This window comes from Rhinolophus ferrumequinum, chromosome 21 (genome assembly GCF_004115265.2).
Source record: "Rhinolophus ferrumequinum isolate MPI-CBG mRhiFer1 chromosome 21, mRhiFer1_v1.p, whole genome shotgun sequence".
NCBI lineage: Eukaryota > Metazoa > Chordata > Mammalia > Chiroptera > Rhinolophidae > Rhinolophus > Rhinolophus ferrumequinum.
In genome coordinates, this window is record NC_046304.1 from 39,491,922 (window position 1) to 39,512,051 (window position 20,130).

At 36.7% G+C, this 20,130-nt stretch overlaps 1 protein-coding gene across 6 annotated transcripts in view; it reads right to left on the reverse strand.

Annotated features, from left to right (window-relative positions):
- The window catches only part of GPATCH8 (G-patch domain containing 8), a 78,420-nt gene extending 60,278 nt beyond the window's left edge, over positions 1 to 18,142 (reverse strand). For 2 of the 6 annotated variants that reach the window (XM_033089188.1, XM_033089189.1), the window contains exon 1: positions 18,002 to 18,050. Coding sequence is in view for 1 of the 6 variants with exons in the window: in XM_033089184.1 (XP_032945075.1) it covers positions 18,002 to 18,046 (45 nt within the window). In the remaining 5 variants the exon portion in view is untranslated. Of the gene's footprint in view, positions 1 to 18,001 lie in introns of all 6 variants that reach the window. The other 4 variants (XM_033089184.1, XM_033089185.1, XM_033089187.1 and 1 more) reach the window with 4 other exon arrangements.
- Between the last annotated feature and the right edge of the window lie 1,988 nt (positions 18,143 to 20,130).

Consider the following 20,130-nt stretch of genomic DNA (forward strand, 5'->3'; position numbering starts at 1 on the left):
TTCCAAAAGACGAAAGGAATAACAGGAACATGTTTTTCAAAGACAAAAAAGCAAATCTTAAAAATGGAATAGGATTGAAGAGTAGGTATTCCAAGACCGAGGAAAAGCAATCATCAACAAATACTAAAAAGTGAAAAAACTGCTATAGATTCTGAAAGTCTGTCTTAAATTAACCTCCAATATTTTGTTAAGTGATCTCTTTAAAGTAACACCTGCCTTTTGGCATTTTAACTTCTACTGCAACATTTGAAAGATTAGCAGTTACTTTAAAGGTATTAATTGCAAGTACTTCTAAATTCCTAAATAATAAACATTCAAATATTTAGATGAACTTAAACTTCACAATAATATAGAACACCAATGCCAGTCAAATCTCATAATTCTCTTTTACCCTACAGCTCTATATGATTTAATTAAAAAACTTCATCCTACCACCAGTTGGGTACTACTTTTAAAGTAATTAAGGCTTTATAAAGTATTTAATTTAGGACAACCACGTTTTAAATCAAAAGAGAATTGTCCCAAAGTTTATCAACATCAAAGATGATATAATAAATGCACGAACACTTACTTGTCTCTTAGGCACTCAATTCTCTCAGAGTTAACTTCTAGTACCAGCTTCTTATGTGTTTCTAGAGCTGTCTACGCATGCTTTTTATTTTATTTAAAAATCTATCGTACAGTAATACTCATTTATTTTGATGTGCAGTTCTATGAATTTTAACACAGAGATTCCTGTAATCACCACTATAATGTGTTTTGAGAAATGATTTAAACTTTTGCAATGCTTGTAAAATATTTTTTTTGGGGGGGAAGATATACAAATACCGACTTTCCCCTCCCTTTTTCATTAAAAATAAAGTATAAATAAGATACAGTGAAATTCACCCATTTTGGTACATAGTTCAAGTTTTAACAAAATGTATCATAGTATAGCCACCACCACAATAAGAAACACCTACCAACAAAAAAGTACTTTTCATACAAGAAAAATTATCAATATATCTTCCAATATATCTCCATCTCAGTTCTTTAAACCAGTTATCACCAATTCTAGGTACTGTGTTTATTGCTATTTTGCTGTATGACCTTATACAAATCATATTATATTTCTCATCCATTGTGTATTCATTTATAAAATGCAGAACTTGAACTAGGCACTCTCTTATGTCATTTCTTGGTCTAAAATTCCAGGAATTTGCAGATTTAAACTGAATTAAATTTACCCTACAGAAAAGGGTTAATTGACTAATTTAAAATTTGTCAATATAAAAACATAAATGCCATCAATTCCCACAAAAGCAAAATGTGAAACATAATGAGCATAATCTTTGGTGGTGAAGCATAAAATATATTTCACCTACCACCAAAATAAATGTAGCCTTAATCCAATGACATGAAAACCAACTAAAAAGCAAACAAAAAACTAGGTGACTTTGGGTTTGGTGATGACTTTTTAGATCAACACCACAGGTATGATCCATGAAAGAAATAATTGACAAACTGGACTTTATTAAAATTTAAAACTTCTGTTCTGTGAAAGACACTGTCAAGAGAATGAGAAGACAAGCAACAGATTGGGAGAAAATATTTGCAAAAGATACATCTGATAAAGGGCTATTATCCAAAAAAAAAAAAATATATATATATATACATATATATATATATACACATATACATATATATATACACACACACACACACACACACACAACATTTTAAAATTAAAAGTTGGACAAAAGATCTGAAATGACACTTCACCGAAGAAGATATACAGATGGCAAATCAGTATGTGAAAAGATGCTCAACACCGTATATCATTAGGGAATTGCAAAACAAAATACCACTACCATATTAAAATGGCTAAAATCCAAAACACTGACAATGCCAAATGCTGGCAAGGATGTGGGCACAACAGGGATTCTCATTCATTGCTGGTGGGAAGGCAAAATAGTATAGCCACTTTGGAAAACAGTTTGGGGAGTTTCTTACAAAACTAAACATACTCTTACCATCTGACCAAGCAATTGCATTCCTTGGTATTTACCCAAATGTGTTAAAAACTTAACGTCTACACCTGCACACAATGTTTACAGCAGCTTTATTCATAATCGCTAAAACTTGGAAGCAACCAAGATGTCTTTCAATAGATGAATAGATTAACTGTGGTACATCCATACAATGGAGTATTATTCAGCACTACAAAGAAATGAGCTATCAAGCCACAAAAAGACATTGGTTCCTCCATGTGAAAGCCAAAATGAAAAGGTTACATATTGTATAATTCCAAATATAAACATTCTGGAAAAGGCAAAACTATGGAACTGGGGGGAAAAAAAAATCAATGGTTGCCAGCATGGGGGGAGTGGGGGTGGTGGTGAATACAATAGATTTTTAGAGCTGTGAAGCTATTCTGTATGATACTATATTTACACGTCATTATACTCCATTTGTCAAAACCCACAGAACTACACCAAGAGTGAACCCTAATGTAAACTAGAACCTGGGTTGATAATGATATGTCAGTGCTGGTTGTCTCTTGTAACAAATGTGCCACTCTGGTGCGAAATGTTGATGGTAGGGAGATTATGTGTGTGAAGGAGAAAATGGATATATAGGAACTCTCTACTTTCAGCTTAACTTTGATGTGAATCTAAAACTGCTCTAAAAAATAAAATCTACATATTTTTTAAAAAGTAAACAACAAAGCGGCAGCCAGGTGGCTCAGCTGGTTAGAGCGTGAGCTCTGAACAACAGGGTTGCCGGTTCGATTCCCACATGGGCCAGTGAGCTGCACCCTCCACAACTAGATTTAAGGCAATGAGCTGCCATTGAGCTGCTGGAGGGGCAGGCGGATGGCTCAATTGGTTAGAGCGCGAGCTCTCAACAACAAGGCTGCCAGTTCAATTCCCGCATGGGATGGTGGGCTGCGCTCCCTGCAACTAAAGATTGAGAACGGCAGCTGGACTTGGAGCTGAGCTGCTCCCTCCACAACTAGGTTGAAGGACAACGACTTGGAGCTGATGGGCCCTGGAAAAACACACTGTACCCCAATATTCCCCATTAAAAAAAACAGTAAGCAACAAAAAGAGAATGCTAGTAATTTGAGTAAACCCATATATTTCTAAAGCATTTTTCATTCCTAAAGCATTTCTTTCATTTTACACTTGACTACAAAATTGTAAAATTGATTAACAATGATTGTCTCTAAAAACTGTAACAGAAAAGTAGAGCTTTCTTTCACTTTGTTAACAATGTAGCCTTAACATTTAACAATATCCACTTTTATATTTGTACTACTTGTTTTTAGTAATACATTTTCATAAAGCGAGGCACAATGTTCTAAGACATTAAAGACATAGTTAGCAGAAGGTTTTCTCTCCAGTCATAAGACTACTGGATTCGGTAACATACCCACGTATAAGATTAAAATTCTCCCTATAAATTCAGTCTAAAAAAAAATATCTGGAGGAAAGTATTTTACAAAACCGCCCTTTATGGGCATAATTTGTGAACAGTGCAAATCACCTTAAAAAGACTGAAAAAATTAGGGGGCAAGAGCAAGGATGTAGAAGTACCGTGTCTTTACAGTGGTTAACTTAAAAAAAAAAAAATCATCTTGTATGAACCAACCTCTTCTCTTTTTATTTACATTAAAGGACGTTAGTCTAAACCTATATATAATATTCACTAATTTTCTGCCATTACTAGGAACTGTTCTGGCACAGGACATACACATGAAGAAAGAATACCTGGACTTATACACCTGAAACCTATGTAACTTTACTAATAATTGTCACCCCAATAAACTTCAATTAAAAAAAAAAAAGAAAGGAATACCTGGACTTAAGGAATATGCCTCATAAAGGAGGAGACAGGTAAACAATGATTACAATAAGGTAAGTGCCACGACAGGGGTGTAAATGAAAAGCTGAGGGAGTACAGACTAGAAGTGTTAGGCAAGACTTCCAAGTGGAAGCGAGCTTGATCTTAGCCAGGTGCCATGGAGGAGTATGGGCGCACTGAGGAAGCAGAGAGTATAAGGTTGACTTTATAGGGCACAGGATTTATTCGCTACGATTTACTCTATGTGCAGCTAGTAGAGTGGTATATATAGGATTTAACAACGGGGAAAATTGATTGAGAAGATCAAAGACAATGGATTTTTGGAGGCAACTGCCTCAAAGATTAAATAGCTCCTTCCTCAAAGAAAGAGGAGTTAGAACTATATTTGTTGCCATTAAGGTGGTCAAAGAACATAAACTCTGCCTCTTTCTTTAACCAAAATAAGCGAGCAGTCCTTGGTTTTCCCTGAACTAGATCATTTAAAGCAAATCTGTTTTTTCCTATAGGAACAACATTCAATTTCAGATCCATGCTCCTAATAAAGGCTTTTATATCAAATAAATCATAAGTGTACCTAACAATGTCACAAACACAAATGTACAAGTCAAACTGTTTGCTTTAAAAAGATTAAACAAATATACAATAAAAATTACAGGGTGGCCAGTTAGCTTAGTTGGTTAGAGCATGATGCTAATAACACCAAGGTTGCCAGTTCGCTCCCTGCATAGGCAACGGTGAGCTGCGCCCTCCTTAAAAAAAAAAAAAATTAGACACAGGGTCCCACTGTGCTATAGAGCATATATAGATACTTAGGGTAAATGGAAATATTTATTAAATTAGACCAAAAATTAATGACAATTATAACATTAAACAAATTGTTGTACTTTAAAAGTTTTTAGAAACTGTCACAGCCAAGGTTTAGCCAAGGTCTAAAGAGACAGGACAACTAAATGTAATGTAGTATTCTGTATGGGATCCTGGAACAGAAAAAGGACATTAGGGGAATATTAAAGCTATCTGAATAAAGGTACAGACTTTAGTGAACAATAATTTAATCAATACTGCTTCATTAGTATGGTAACAAATGTGCCATACTAAGATGCTAATAATAGGGAAAACAGTACAAAATACAGTGTTTCCCCGAAAATAAGACTTAGCCAGACCATCAGCTCTAATGCATCTTTTGGAGCAGAAATATAAGACCCGGTATATTATATTATATTATATTATATTATATTATATTATACCCCGTCTTATATTACATTAAAATAAGACCGCGTCTTATACAATTTTTGCTCCAAAAGATGCACGGAAGCTGATTGTCCGGCCAGGTCTTATTTTTGGGGAAACACAGTATATGAGGTATATGCATATGGGAACTCTGTACTATCTTAGCAATGTTTCTGTAAATCTAAAACTGTCCTAAAATACAAGATTTGTTTAAAACAAAAGTTTTGGGACGGGTCAATACCACTCCATACATGGACATGTACAGCGTGTTTTAAGCTTCATAAAATACCTTTCAGAAACCTTATCCTTAAAAGCTTGTGAGGTGCTCAACACAGCAGGTCCTAGAATAACATCATTTCTTTCAGCCAATTGTTACAACGTTGTAAGAACTTAACTGTTGTTTATATCAATTAGCCTACGGTAAACTGGTTTCCTTATAAGTTGCTGCACTTAAAGTCGAAGAACCTATAGATGTTGTTAAGTGAGGACTTAATTGTACAGGATACGGCAATCAGTTGAGTTTAGGGGATTTTTTACCATTACTATTTTACAAATACAAAAACTAATACAGAGACTGTCACAAGTTCACAAAGGCTTCTTAGTCCCATATTCCTACCACTATATTACGTTATATAAAACCCAAAGATTAAAAAAAAAAATCACCTTGTCTCCATAATTCTGAAACAATATTCTCTATAGAAAGCAGAGTTAGTCAAAACCTTCTAGTTACCACAAAAGACATGGACCGACTGAGGAACTGTTACAGGTGAGAGGAGACAAAGAATAACTAAATGTAATCAATGTGGAATCCCGGATGGGATCCTGGAACAAAAAAAGGACATTAGTGGAAAAAGTGGTAAAATTCAAATAAGGTCTATGGTTTAGTTAATATTTTTGTACCAATCTTAATTTCCTAGTTTTGATAATTATATTATGGTTATTGCAGTAAGGGAAGTTGGGTGAGTAGTACACCAAAACTCTGTTATTTTTGCAACTATGTTATAAATCTAAAATTAGTTTCAAATAAAAACAAAAACCTTTTAGTTATGGGATAATCTCCACACAAATTATTAAAAGTCAAAGTGTCAAAAAATGTGTTTGCAGCTACCCTTTGGAAAGGTAGAGAATGTTTGTATATGTATTATGTATCTCTGAAAAAATAACATGTGACTGGAAATAGTGGTTGTCTTTTAGAAGAGTAAGTGGTTTACTTTTCACTCTGAATCCATTTGTCCTTTTGAATGTTGCACTAGAAAAGCAAAAAAAAAAAAAAAAAAAAAAAAAAAAGAGGAAGAACGGAATATAAAATGTGATTTCAAATCCCCAGGGCACAAATGGTGGTGGTGGTAGTGTGATGATAAATATTTTATTTCTTGCCTCCTCCCCTCAAATATTTTTTCAAGTCATTCTTATGAACTTAGACTTAATAAGAGCATTCTTTTCAAAAATAGTATGGCACCTGATTATTTGAAGGCCCCTACAGGGATTTGAAAAGTAGTTTTTTCAGTTTTACCCTGCTTTCAAAACCTCATTTAGATCTGTCAACTCCCATTAGAGCTAGGAAGATCATATACATAATGTATCATACAAACCAGGGCACTTTTAGAGTAAAAGGAAGTGCTAATAATAGTTATGCCAAGACAAAAGGAAAAAACTGGAACATACGGTCATTCTAGTGAAAATACACAGATTCTATGTTAAAGCATTCCTAAAATTTAGTTTTAATGATGACTGCATGGAACCCTTTTTTTTTCCATTGTCTAAATCAACTCTTCCTTTCTAAATACTGTCGGCTTTCAGAATTGAAATATAGCTTTTCATTTATGCTGATCAGAAAATTAAGTTCAAAGGGATCAGGCTAGAAGCAATTTCACTTTTCTAAAAAATGTTAAAAGATTTTTTAACGCACATATCTGTACACATACACCCAGCTGACTTTCCTTCAATTGCCTCTACTCTCAAAAAAAGCTTCAACTTCAGGCAGGTCTAATTAAAAACTAATAGAACCTGGATGACCTGCAAAATACATAGTAGCTTTTGTTCCTTACAGGTCAAGGATTCTGCTTTCAAGCACAAGGACAAATGTGGAAACTATTACAAATTTAGCTGTGGTGATTATTTAAATATAGAGACAGACTGCCCTAAATTTATCCATACAAGTGGAATCTTATTATTTGCTAACCAGGGCTGATTTGGGAATCCACATAATCCCACAGCTGTCTGTACCTTTTCCAGTGATTAACTGTATGGTAATTAACAGGAAAAATTAGAGCTAGGAGAAGAAATTATCAGGACAATTCTTTCAAGATCAGAATCAACAGCCCACAATCTCAAACAGCAAAACACAATATTTAAGACCCTAAAAAAGGTAATATTCTCTTGTCTTCCTATGACTATTAAAATTTAATATAATTTCTTTAAAAATTTAATGAAAAATATTACTCATAGTCTAAATCAGTGGATCCAAAGTTTCTGATGAACAAATCAATTATTAACATGAAGATTATACAGACTAAAGTTTTAAATCCTGTCTGACTTTTGCCATTTAGACTAGGTATGAGCCAAATTTAAAGTAGTTTTATCTTTGGCAGTATACTGCATCACTCATAACCCTATCTTTTAGCACCTGGCTCTGGATATTAAGCTGCATATTGTGGACGTCCCTGTCTCTCTCTGCTTCAAATCTCCCCAACCAAATTTATCTTTTGTCTGTATTTAGCATTATTCCTTTAGAGATAGTCTAATGTCACTAAGTAGATCAATTAATCACAGCCCTCACAACAAATAACATACTTATTTATAATTTGGACCTCCTAAATTCAAAGCATATAATAATGCTGATCTCACCTGCCATGGGAAAACAAAAATGGTATATTTGGCAGACAGAACCATACAGGATAGCTTCATATTCCACTTATGAACACAACCAGTCCTCTTCTGTCACCAAATAAATAAGAGACTTCATCTCTGTCCCGCTCTCCCTTACTCATTCCTTACTTACAAATAAACTAATTCAAAAAAATGTCTCAAGAGGAAAAGCCTATCCAAAAAGAAATGGACATTCTTGGGGATTATTGGTGTCATTTTATTAGTAAACTTAAATTAAAATTTATCTCAATTTAGAAAGTAGACAGAAACACCATTGTGGTCAATTCCTCAAAAACCCTAATTCTTCACTATTGTTCTCATGATTATATAGTTTGATTTACAATGACTTCCAGTGTATTATTATAAAAACCAAAGATCTCTGAAGTCAGAGACACCAGAAATCATTATTACCATCTGCTAGCTGTATGACCTTGGGCAAATTACCAAACCTCTCTCTAGGACTATGCCTGTTTCCCTAGCTGTAAGATCCAAACAATTACGCTACAGATTACTGCATAGGCTGTGAGGTTTAAAGAGGTACAAAGCAATGAATTATCATTCTAAAGCACTATTGAGGTCAGTCAATAACATAGAAAAATAAATTCAGCTATTACATTTAATTCTATGTAAACTGGTAGGAAAGATAATTGGCTAGCAATCTCAGCAAATAACTTAAGAACTTGAAAACATATTACACTGGGTCAAGGGTATGAGCATATCACACAGTTGTCTAAAAATACACATACACCTGTTTGACATATCAAATTTTCTTGATAATTTGACTAGAACAAGAAAGGGCTGGTTTCCAAAAAAGGCACTACACCGGAAAAGTAGTAACCTTTTAAAATCCCACAGGAAAAATCAACTTTTTTCAGAAAGGCATGCAAAATACAGCAAATCATTCTTGAAGCATTCAAAATGGTAGGAAGACATAGTTAAATTAAGAATTCCTTTGGGAGGCATAGTAATACATATTATTTCTTTTACCACTAGCTGGTAATAGAGCTCTATCTATTCAGACGTGTAACATAAATTCTGCACTAGTCCACAAAAAAACAAGTGTATGTACAATGTGTCACACAAAAGTAAACTCATAATTAAAAGATGACTGCTGTAATGATATACAATATATAATAAAGTAAGATTATAACTATCCATAACACAACCTCCACACTTGAAATATCCCTCAACTGGCTTTATAGGATATCACAGAAATAGTTCAACCTAGGTAATCCACAGCACAGCAGGAAGCTGAGTCTCCAAGTCTGGACATTGTTCTCAGACTCTACTAAACCTACATACTTAGTTTTATTTAATCATTAATTCAAATATCTGAGCAACTTCTAGATGTCAGACCCTGACTCAATGCTAAAAAAATGAATAGAACAAGAAAGACTCTCATTCAAGCAGTTCTAAGTCCAGTGAGATGTGATAAATTATAAGTAGGAAGTGTATACTGTGTTTCCCCGAAAATAAGACCTAGCCGGACAATCAGCTCTAATGCGTCTTTTGGAGCAAAAATTAATATTAGACCGGGTCTTATGTTAATTTTTGCTCCAAAAGACGCATTAGAGCTGATTGTCCGGCTAGGTCTTATCTTCGGGGAAACACAGTAGTAGGAGAGGTAAAACAGCACAGTGCTTAAAAGCTAAACTGGTCCAACCTGAAAGCTACCTCTGATTTGATAGCTGTATGAACTGGGTAAGTTTTTCATTTGTAAAATGGGGATAATAGAACCTACCTTACTGAGGGACTGCATGAAATAATAGTGCATGACACAGCGCCTAACAGAGTAAGCACGCTGTGCTGTTACCTACTACGATTACTAGTAAAAGTGCTATTACTGAAATATGACCAAAGTGCTGTTGGGGCACAGAAAATAAAGCAACTAACTCTGCCTAGGAAAGATGTCAGTGATAACATCAAATTGAGTCTTGAAGAATGAGTACCAACAATTCCAGACAGGTAAGAACATATGCAAAAACAAGAATAATGAAAGAGCCCAGGAGGTCCAGATAACAACAGAAACTGCAGGATGGCAAGACAATGAGGGGAAAAGAGATACACCCGTTACAAGGGCACCAGATGCTTTAGAGTCTTATAAGTCTTATAAGTTAATGAGTTTGGATCTTATACTTGAGACAATCTGGAATCACAGGAAAAGTCACATCTTAGGAGAGATCGAGGTTCGAATCTGAGTTTACTAACTGTGTGGCCTCAATTTCTCTGAGCCTATTTTCCCATCTGTAAAATGAGGGATACACCATCTGGTTTGGATGGTTACCTGGAATAGATAAATATCTCCAAAATGCCTTGGCATGGGGCCTGGCATCTAATATATACTCGACAAATAGTAGCTGACGATATCACCACTAAATATCATAGCAGTCAACTTTTGATGCTGGTACTGGTCAAAGATAAATTTACAGTACCCTAATTTGACAGTCTCCTGTACAAGTACCAATCTCCTCTCCCATCTTCTTTTTTGTTACTTTTTGAAATAAACAAAAAGGACTGATTTTATCTTCTTATCCTTTTTATGATGCCATGCTAACAAACGGGCACTCAATAAATGTTTGGAAAATGGAATGGAATTGTCTGGCAGACCAATCACAGTAAAAAGGCCAACAACAGGTCATAATCAAACTTATAACACTGAGAAGTTTTGGGAAAAAAATACATTTAATGATAAGCATACCAACTATTTCCTACCAGTAAATTGGTGAAAAATGCTGCCTTGTATTAAAGAGAAACAATGCTTGGCATTCTGTAGATAACACCAGCACTCATCTCCTCAAAAAGAGGCCAATCTATAGACCACAGCAGAAAAAACGTTGCAAAAGAAATCAGAAGATTAAAGTTCAAAACTCAGCTCTACATTAGGCAAAGTAATTTATCTGGGCCTCAGTTTCCTCATCTATAAAATAGAGTTACTACCTATTCTGTACCTCCCTGAGTTACTGGAAGAATTAGACAAGAATGTGTATAAGGGCACTTATTAAACCACGACAGTATACAATATTAGCATTCTAATATCCAGGTTAGATGCTTTTACAACATCCTGGTGCCTCAGTTCCTTCACTTCCTTTCCTATAATGATCTTGTCCATTCACCTTAGCCATTTTACTCTCATGGTCATTATCAACATCCTCAACCCTTCCATAATCCCTATTTCAAATATTGTGCTCTCCAACCACAAACCTATCTTTACAGCTCATTCCCTTTAGTACCTCCACTCTGATTCTTAAACCCCATCAGAAACTACAACCCACTGATCCAACTTTTCAATCTACTTCCTTCCTACCCCACGACCCCAAAGGTCCTCACTTATCTTCCTTCCAAGCTTAAATTCATATAGTCCATTATTATAATCATTCCCTGTACATCCTTTCCCCCACTCACATAAACTCGGGTTAATGGACACTGGTTATCACAGTTTTAATTGTAAACATATAAGTTTACACATCTAACATAATAGTATCTGCAGTAATCTTCCTTGAAAAATTGCTTTGATGTCTATCCCCATTTAAACACCTTAAATAGCTAGTACATTCGTGCTTAAAGCATTAAAATACAACTTACTTTTGTAACCCTAACTTTCACTTTTTCCCTATCCCAATGGTTTATTCACTGGTCCTAAAAAACAAAATAAAACAATCTGCTTGTTTCACTTCTATATTTTTGCCCTGGCTATTTTCTCCAACTAAATGCTTCCCATTCTTTTCCTTTACAAGGATGCAATCCCATCATCTTTAAAGATTCAGCTAAAATGCTAATTTCTTCATAAGGGCAGGTCCACTCACCCCACGTTAAGGGTTCTCTCCTTTCCTTAGAGTTTTGCATTTATTGACTATACTATTCATCTGATAATCATGCTGGTCTGCTGGTCTTATGAGTAATAAACTAAATATTGTTCCTTTTGTTATCCCTCCATCTAGAACAAAAGCTTGAAAACACCACTTCTTAACCAACTTCCCTCACAGACATATACATACTTCTGAGTACAACCACTATTCAAATAGTTTTATTCAACAATCTTTTCAAAAATTAGTTTATATTCTAGAAAATATTCTCAAGGTAAATATATCCCGTTATATCTGGTGCAGATGATACCCTAAAGTAGTATTAAACCAATTAAATTTTCAACCTCTTTTGCCCTTTCTTTCAAGAGACCTTATAATTTTACTCATAGCAACAAGGGACAGACACTACAGCATACAATCCACAAGCATCGGCTTTCGCTTCTTCTATAGTCAAGACCTAGAGTATGAAGTTCATTTCTTGATTTTCAATCAGTACTGCCTAAAAAGGATAAAAAATTCCCTCATCAACTCTGGAAAAATGTTACATGAACTGTAAGATATGAGTACCGACTTTCCTAACAATCATTTAAAATGTCAGTCACAAAACATGAGCAATTATTTTTTTGTATTACTACTTTAAACCTGGAGAGTTGTTTTGTATTTCAGTTCTACAAAACAGAGATAAATTGAAATCCCTCTTTGAAATCAATATAATTGCCAAAGAGTGGCAAAGATGACTTGATACCTTGTGACATGAGACCAAATATACTATTACGAAGATAGTTTTTCATTGCTTGAGTAACACAAAATGCAAGATTTATCTGATCTCAACACTGTCAATAAAAACAAAAATTAAGGCAAAGAATAGGAAACTCCCATTTTGGCTCTAACTTGAATTTCTTACTATCTATAGCATTTACTAAAACATTATGTGTTAATAACCTATATACAATGTCAAAGCAATTTTAGCTACTTTTTCTCCCATACATTCCTAAATTAGATATAAAATACTAAATGTATTTGTTAAATCCCAAATAAATCATTTAGTATAAGCATGACAATATAGCATATTTTATTTTTCAGACTGGGCATATTTAATTTTTGCACTGACTAATACAATATGCATTAAGCACATCTGATTGGACTTCCATAGTTAAATGGACAATTCACTTTTTATAACTGAAAAATCATTACAACATCTTCTGGTATTCACTGCAATATCAAATCAATGACTTCTTTCAGTATTTGTGGTGGTCATTTGTAATTCCTTTGGTAATTATCATGAGTCAGCTTTCACTTAATACTAAATGGCAATTTAGTATTATGAAAAGAGAATTAATGCCAGACTACAAGCAAAAGTACCAAGTTGTTTCAGGGACGGAATTTTAATAGAATTCAAGAACTGGATGTCTAACTCAAGCTGGAATCCATTTTCATTAATAAAATATTAGAAACTTATTAAATCACAAGAACAAAGAAACCTCTACATGGTTTTCAAATCCATAATTCAAGATCTCATGAACTTCTGCTATTCCATTTCAGAAAATGGTAATCTTGACCACATCAAGAAAATACTATCCTTTTTTCATTTTACCATGTACCCAAATAGATAGAAATTATATGGAAATGGATCTCAGCTATGAAGCAGCACAATCAGGACAGCTAAATATATATATATATTTAGTCACAAATTTTCATTCTGGTTATGTAACTTATCATAAAGACCTGAGAAAATGCTTATAAAAGTCTCTGCAGTACTCTGAGAATTGTATGACATATACCGAACAAAAGGAAAGAATACAACAGGACACCTATTTTTTCTATAATGTTGATGGCACTAGAATAGCCCTGTAATAATCAGCCTAATAGTATATTTGTCTCGATCTGTTTCTTCTTGGTCTCCCAAGCCTCCTTTGAAAACATATAAGCATACCATCACATGAAGCCCTATGATCATAGTTCTTGCCAACCCCATTCTCCCTCCAATGCAAATTATGTCTTTATAATGTTATTCCTTGATTTGGCCCATGTTTTCAAGCACTTTTTGCCTTAAATATATACCCTTTCCCTTCAAATCACCACCAGGAAGCCTTCCCTTATGCTGACCTTACTTGGTCACTCTTGATCGCAAAAATGTATTAACCAATAATTTTACACGTCTTAATAATCATCAGTATCTTGAAATCCGTACTGCCTCGGTTCTAATCCTTTCCCTATCACAATACTGTATGGGAAAGAGAATAGTAATGCTTTTGCCTAAGTTTCAGTATCCCAAGCAAAAGTGACATTGATTTTCATAGCTAGTGGCATCTTTTCTAGATGATGGGAGAGAGATCCAGAAAAGAGAGATTAGAACACTTGCCCATGTATCATCCCCAGAATGCCTGCATCAGAATGCCAACTCCATTACATAGTACTACACAGAAAATATACTAATATGCTTCTGTGACCTAAGTATTTTTGAATGGTAAACCTCCTCACTTAATGGTCTCAAATAAAAATGATCTGAAGGTCACATCCTGGTATCATATATGAACACAAAGAGGAATCCTATAAACATACTATATAAAACTAATACATGACTTGCTTATTGCTATTTATCATTATGATTACTTATACACATTACAGATTATAGATTACAGAAAGTTCTTGGAAAATGTTTATGTTTTGTTATGACCTATAATATCTGTTTCTCTCATTACTTTATCACTCACTAGTATGGTAGCTCTTTTTCATTAGAAATCTAATGTGAAATACATTCAGAACAAGAAGGAAATGAAAGGCTACTTTGTCACTGGTCTGCTGCAGGTACACAGACTGAAAAACATTTCCTCACTAGTATTCAGCTGCATCACCATTAATAGCTGCGCAACGACTAAATGCTAAGCTGTGTATTTAACACCTTAGTTGTATGTCACTGTACAAATAAAACTTTCTTTAGTAAACCTGTTATTCAAAGTGTTGACTACATCCATATCCTAAATTTTATTATGTATTTTCCATTAGTTTGTGTAGCATTTCAATCTGTGAACAGATATGCCTCAATCTGGTTAATGTAGATAGAAATCATGTCTCATTCAGAAACTGAAGACAGATTCTTAAAAGTAGTTAAAATTCTTAAAGCATTTAAAAAAATAAATACATCAGCCTAGATCACAAAGATTTCCAAAGACAAAATACTACCAAAAAAGGCTACACAAAAGAATGTCAAACTGAAACAAGTTAACAATACATCCTCTATGACAGTGTAACTTACCACCATCGGAGCCTCCCTAGAAGCCCTTGGGAGACCAACAAGAAACAGATCTGAACAAAACAGAACAGATTAAAAACTAATGGTATCACCTCTCTAAAAGCTCATTTATTCTTTGTGACCTATAAATTTACCCTCCATGGTTGATGACTCAATTAGCGATATAAAATACATAACTGCCAGTAGAGATAATGGTACTGAGCACAGGTTCGAGAGTCAAAAAGCTGGAGTCTGAATCCAGGGTCTGCCATTTATCAGCTGTGTACTTGGCCAAGTTCTTTAACTCTCTGTGCCTCAGCTAGCTGCCTCATTTAAAAATGGGAGAATAGTACCCCCCTCACACGGCAATTGTGAAGATGATGAGGTAATACACATAAAGCCTATAGAATAGTACCTGTTCATTATTATAATGAAGTTATCAAAAACTTTTAAATGTCCCTCGTAATGATTACTCTTTATATTCATAAGTGCTTCAAGTGGCATACCACAGTTAAGCTCCTCACTATAGTATACAAAACACATTTGAAACTTTAGGTGTTCACAAAATCTAATAGCAAACCCATCTCTGACTCCATACTAAGTTCAAGAGACAACATTCAAACTCTCCAAAATTTGCATTTAATGGTAAACTGGGAAAGAGTGAAATTCTACAATTCTAAACTATCTTTCCAAATTAAAGGCAAAGACAACGATAGCCATCTAGAATTTACCAGAGAAGATGAATGGAAAAATTTCCAGTGCTATAAGAAGATCTGTTTAAAGCAACAGGATCTATGTACTGTGTTTGGAAACCTACTTTGGATTTGTTTTCAAGTGTATTCAGTGTCTTCACCTTGTTTATCACTTAAAACCTTACCAAAAGGCCACATTTAATTTTGAATCACCTGACTTTGAAAAATGTTTTAGATATACTATATGCAGGAGAATCCTATTACATTTTCTCTCCAATAACCTAAATCAAAGGACATAATTAATGAAAATCAATCTATAATTTTCCCTTTAATAAAACAGCCAGGAAAATACTTTAACTATTTTTAAATGAATGTTTTTTAGAAATGTTAGCACGAAAATTTACAAGTTTTAACATCTTATAACTGTCTAAAAGGTTTTCGTTCCCAATACCCTACTTACCCATAATGCTAGGACACCTGACTTAGAAAAAAAAAATCATTTCCCTAGCTGACCCAATACAGCACGAGTTCGTCATCTCAACATAAAGGCAGGAACTAAACTTAACTAAACTTAAAATATATGTAGTATATTCAAAAGACGACCAAGCAACTCAAAACAGGTTTTAGTTGCTTTGAGCCCAACTAGAGCATCATAAAAAAGTCATTTTATTTGAAAAGACAGAGGCTTTCTCCTGTTTTCCAGGTGACAGCATTCATACTCGGCTATCCAGTTTTCAAAATCTTCTTTCAAGGCCCTGCAAACTCTCTTTGTTTAAGCCTGCTGAAATCCTGTAGTTGACATTTTCCCTCAAAATTTAACTGTCCATATTACCTATTTTCAATTTGATCAGGTCACCTTGAAATTGTCTCCTCTGAAAAGCACGGTGGGTTTTAGGTATCAACATGTCTCTTTAAAAATTACTCCTAAAGCCCCACCTCTTGCAAACTACTCATGTTTTATGTTGCCAGGTGAAGGGCAACCTTTCTCAGGGATCAAACGGCTAATATGAACTGCTTCAAACTTCCCTGGACCTGCATTATATCCTTAAACACCCTGAGATCATGTATTGTGCTGCAGCTGTACGGCAGGCGCATGATCACAAGGCTTTTGAACAGCCCCCAGATCCCTTACTGCTGCAAAACTTCAAATAAGCGTTCTATGCACTCGACTGTTCTGTGTTGGTTTAACTGCTTAACCTATTTATTTACCAACCCAGTGATCTCAGGGAATTCAAACCCTTCACACCGCCTTCTGAACCTATCTACAGTGTGTTCCCGTGCTATTAATACTTTTAGGAAGATCTGCTGCAGGAGAAAAACTTGAGTTCTGATGTTCATCCTCTGACCCAAATTGCTGTTGCCAGGATATGCGGTAGTAATGCAGTAGTTTCTTGGAGACTCTAAGGATGGATTTTACCCTAGAAATAGCCAATCTCTACTGAATCCCTTTTAGTCGCCGAGATTCCTGCGGTAACAATGCTCAACAGGAAGGTATTTTAAACAGTCGAAAGACGAGTTACTTTAATTTGCCTTTATTTTTTCCTCACTACTGGAGGGTTGTCATCACAAGGGCATTTTCCCATACGACATTTGCAACTGAAGAGAGAAAAATTAAGGTTTGGGCGCTAGTTAGCCCACACTTGGAAAGTCCATTATCATTACGCTTCGTACAAATCTTCTTTCCAGGTAGGATTTGGGCCGAAGCTTCCATCAACCATAGCCCTATAACTTGCTGTTTTCCAAATGCAATTAACGGCCTAATGTCAACAGCAACATTTATGCCCCGGGAAATCTCAATGTTTGACTAACCATGAAGGCACCCTTTTCCGGGTGAAGAAATGGAGAAATAGACAATGAAAGGGATTTATTTATTAGGAGGAGGAAAGACGGAGAACTATTCTCAAAGAGAGCCGTGCAAGCAAAATCCAGGGATTCGGAATCCCTGGTCTGAGCAACACTCGCTCCAAATCTTCCCGACCCAACCCTCTTTTCCCCGGGGAGCCTAGCCCTGCTCCTCCACAGGCTGGGAAGACCCAGAAAAGCACAGGCCTCCACCCGCGGACAAGCCGGGGTTCCGAAACCAGAAGCCCAAACAGGCCGAAGCCGCAAAACCGGCGGCCTGAGTATAAGAGATAAGAGAATACGGGGTGAGAGGAGATGCGGCCTCGCCTCAAGCCGGGAGGCCCCCGGAGAAATCTGAGGAGGGAGAAGAGTGAGCCGGTTCGGGAGCCAGAGCAGAACCTGGAAGGAAAGGGAGCCAGGAGGGGAGGAGGGAAAGGTTCCGGCTTGGCCAGCGCCTTCCCCGGATCCTCGGCGACGCCCGTGTTTACCTGAAAGTCTCGGTCCTCGTTAAAGCGGGAGAAGCGGTCCGCCATTTTGCCGCCTTCACTCTTCTCAGGACGACGCTCTCCGGTTCGCTCCTTCCCTCCCGCGACACCCGCCCCCTCGCTCCTCTTCCCTGTTCCCCGCCTCCTCCCACGCCCACCCGGCGCGCGCAGGCGAGGGAGGGAGGCAGCAAGAAGGCGCGTCTGGCGTGAGCTGAGCCGGCGCAGGCGCCCTTCAGCCTCGGAGGTGGAACCTTCCCTCTCGTCCCCGCTCCGCGCGGCGCCCAGGGCAACCCCAGCTGCCGCGCGTGCGCACTCGCTTCGCAGAGCAGCAAGCGCTTCCGGAGAGGTCACAGGGGGCACAGTACGCACGGAGTTGGGTGTTTGCCACCTGCTCGCCTCCTCAGTGCGATTGTCTTTTTTCCTACCTTCATGCTTCCTTGTGTTTGCAGAAGCTCATCCTCTGCTTTAGTCACCAAATAGCAGCATAATATAGCGGATTGGTTGAAAGCGCGGCTTTTGGAGCCAGACTGTTTCGAATCCCAGTTCGCCTTGAGGATTAAACGTTGATCTCTTCTAGCGCTTACATTCCAATGAGGGATATCAGATAAATAATAATTACATACTTTCAAGATTTAACGAGTGCTACATAAAGTAAAACTGGGTGCAGCGATGAGAAGGAGGACCTCTGAAACTACCTTTGACCTGAGGAACAGTTAGGGGCCCCTTGGGGCAGAGGGAACTTTAAAACCAAAGGGCCAATGACTGCTAAGAACTCTTCATTTTCAAGCGATTATTTTAGAGAAGTACTTCTCAAGAGACCAAAGTTGATCAAAATCAAATAAAGCTGTCCGGGCTTCTGTTTCCTTTTTATAAAATAAGGAAATTGAATTTGGTATTCTCTAACTGCCAGTGTCCCCCACTAACTTTATGTGGGTTATGAATCAGAGTTTTACATTTTATGACCTTCCTGAGGACCCCACCCAGCCCTCTTACTCCCTTAGCCAAACTACAGAAAACACAGGAGGTAGGACCTCCCTGCTTTTTAAAGAATAGTTGACAGAAATCACACGATGGATAAACGGCCCTTACCTACCCTGACAGAGTCAAAGGGAATGTAACTTTTTGGAGGAAGGGTGTGTATCTTCTATTCCTTTGTTACCCTCTGCCTCACCCAATCCCCAGTCCGAGCAGAATACATTTCTAAGCAGTGAAAAGAGCTCCCTATCTATTGAGAGGCAGAACACGCACAATTTAAAAATTGTAAAGAGACTTCAGGGTAAATGGGGCAGATTGAATCACATGGATACACATGGCACATTTACCTCTTCTCACTCTCCAAAGCCCACGAAAGTGACAGTAAAAGAATGAGAAGGGAATAAATACACATGGACAAAGCGACCTGAATCAGGGACAATAGCAGACAAGAGATGTCAACAACCTTTTGGAAACTGGAAAGCTTAAATGAAATGGCTTTGGTAGAATGGAGAAAGCAAAGTCCTGGAGTGGGGAAGCCAGGAAACAAGTTGATCAATGCTGAGGTAACCTGAAAGGCTCAGGAAGTGGAGGTACCACTGAAGGTGAGGGTGTGGATGGGGCTGAAAACGGCAGGACTGGTTACAGGGCAGTTTAGGAGCAGTTAGACTCAATCCCTTTCCCACCCAGGTAGCAAGCTGGAGGGTTCTCCTCTGGAAGGCTGAACCAGAGAGATTTTAAGATACCTGGCACAACTAAGGAAGGTGACACCATGAGGAAAATTGAGATTTGGTAAAAGCCAACATTCTGGTCAGGCTTCTCCCAGCAAGAGACAGGATCTATCTCTGAGAATTGGCTTAAGGGGGGAAAAAACACACGTACCAAAAAATGGGAATGAGGGGTGGGGCCTTCCTAAGATAAAGTGGTTCCTGCCCAAATTGCCCACAGAAAAAATCTATCATTCAGGAAGCCCTATCCACACAGAGCTTCCACTCAGCTGTTATGTAAAAAGGAATAGCCAAGGATTACCAGACATTTGAAGGAAACCTGTAATAAGAAATAACAAAAACAAAACAAAAATAAACAGAAAATGGAATTCGGAGAAACCAGAGATAATGGAAACAGCAAAAGAAACCATAAAAAAATTATAATCAATATTC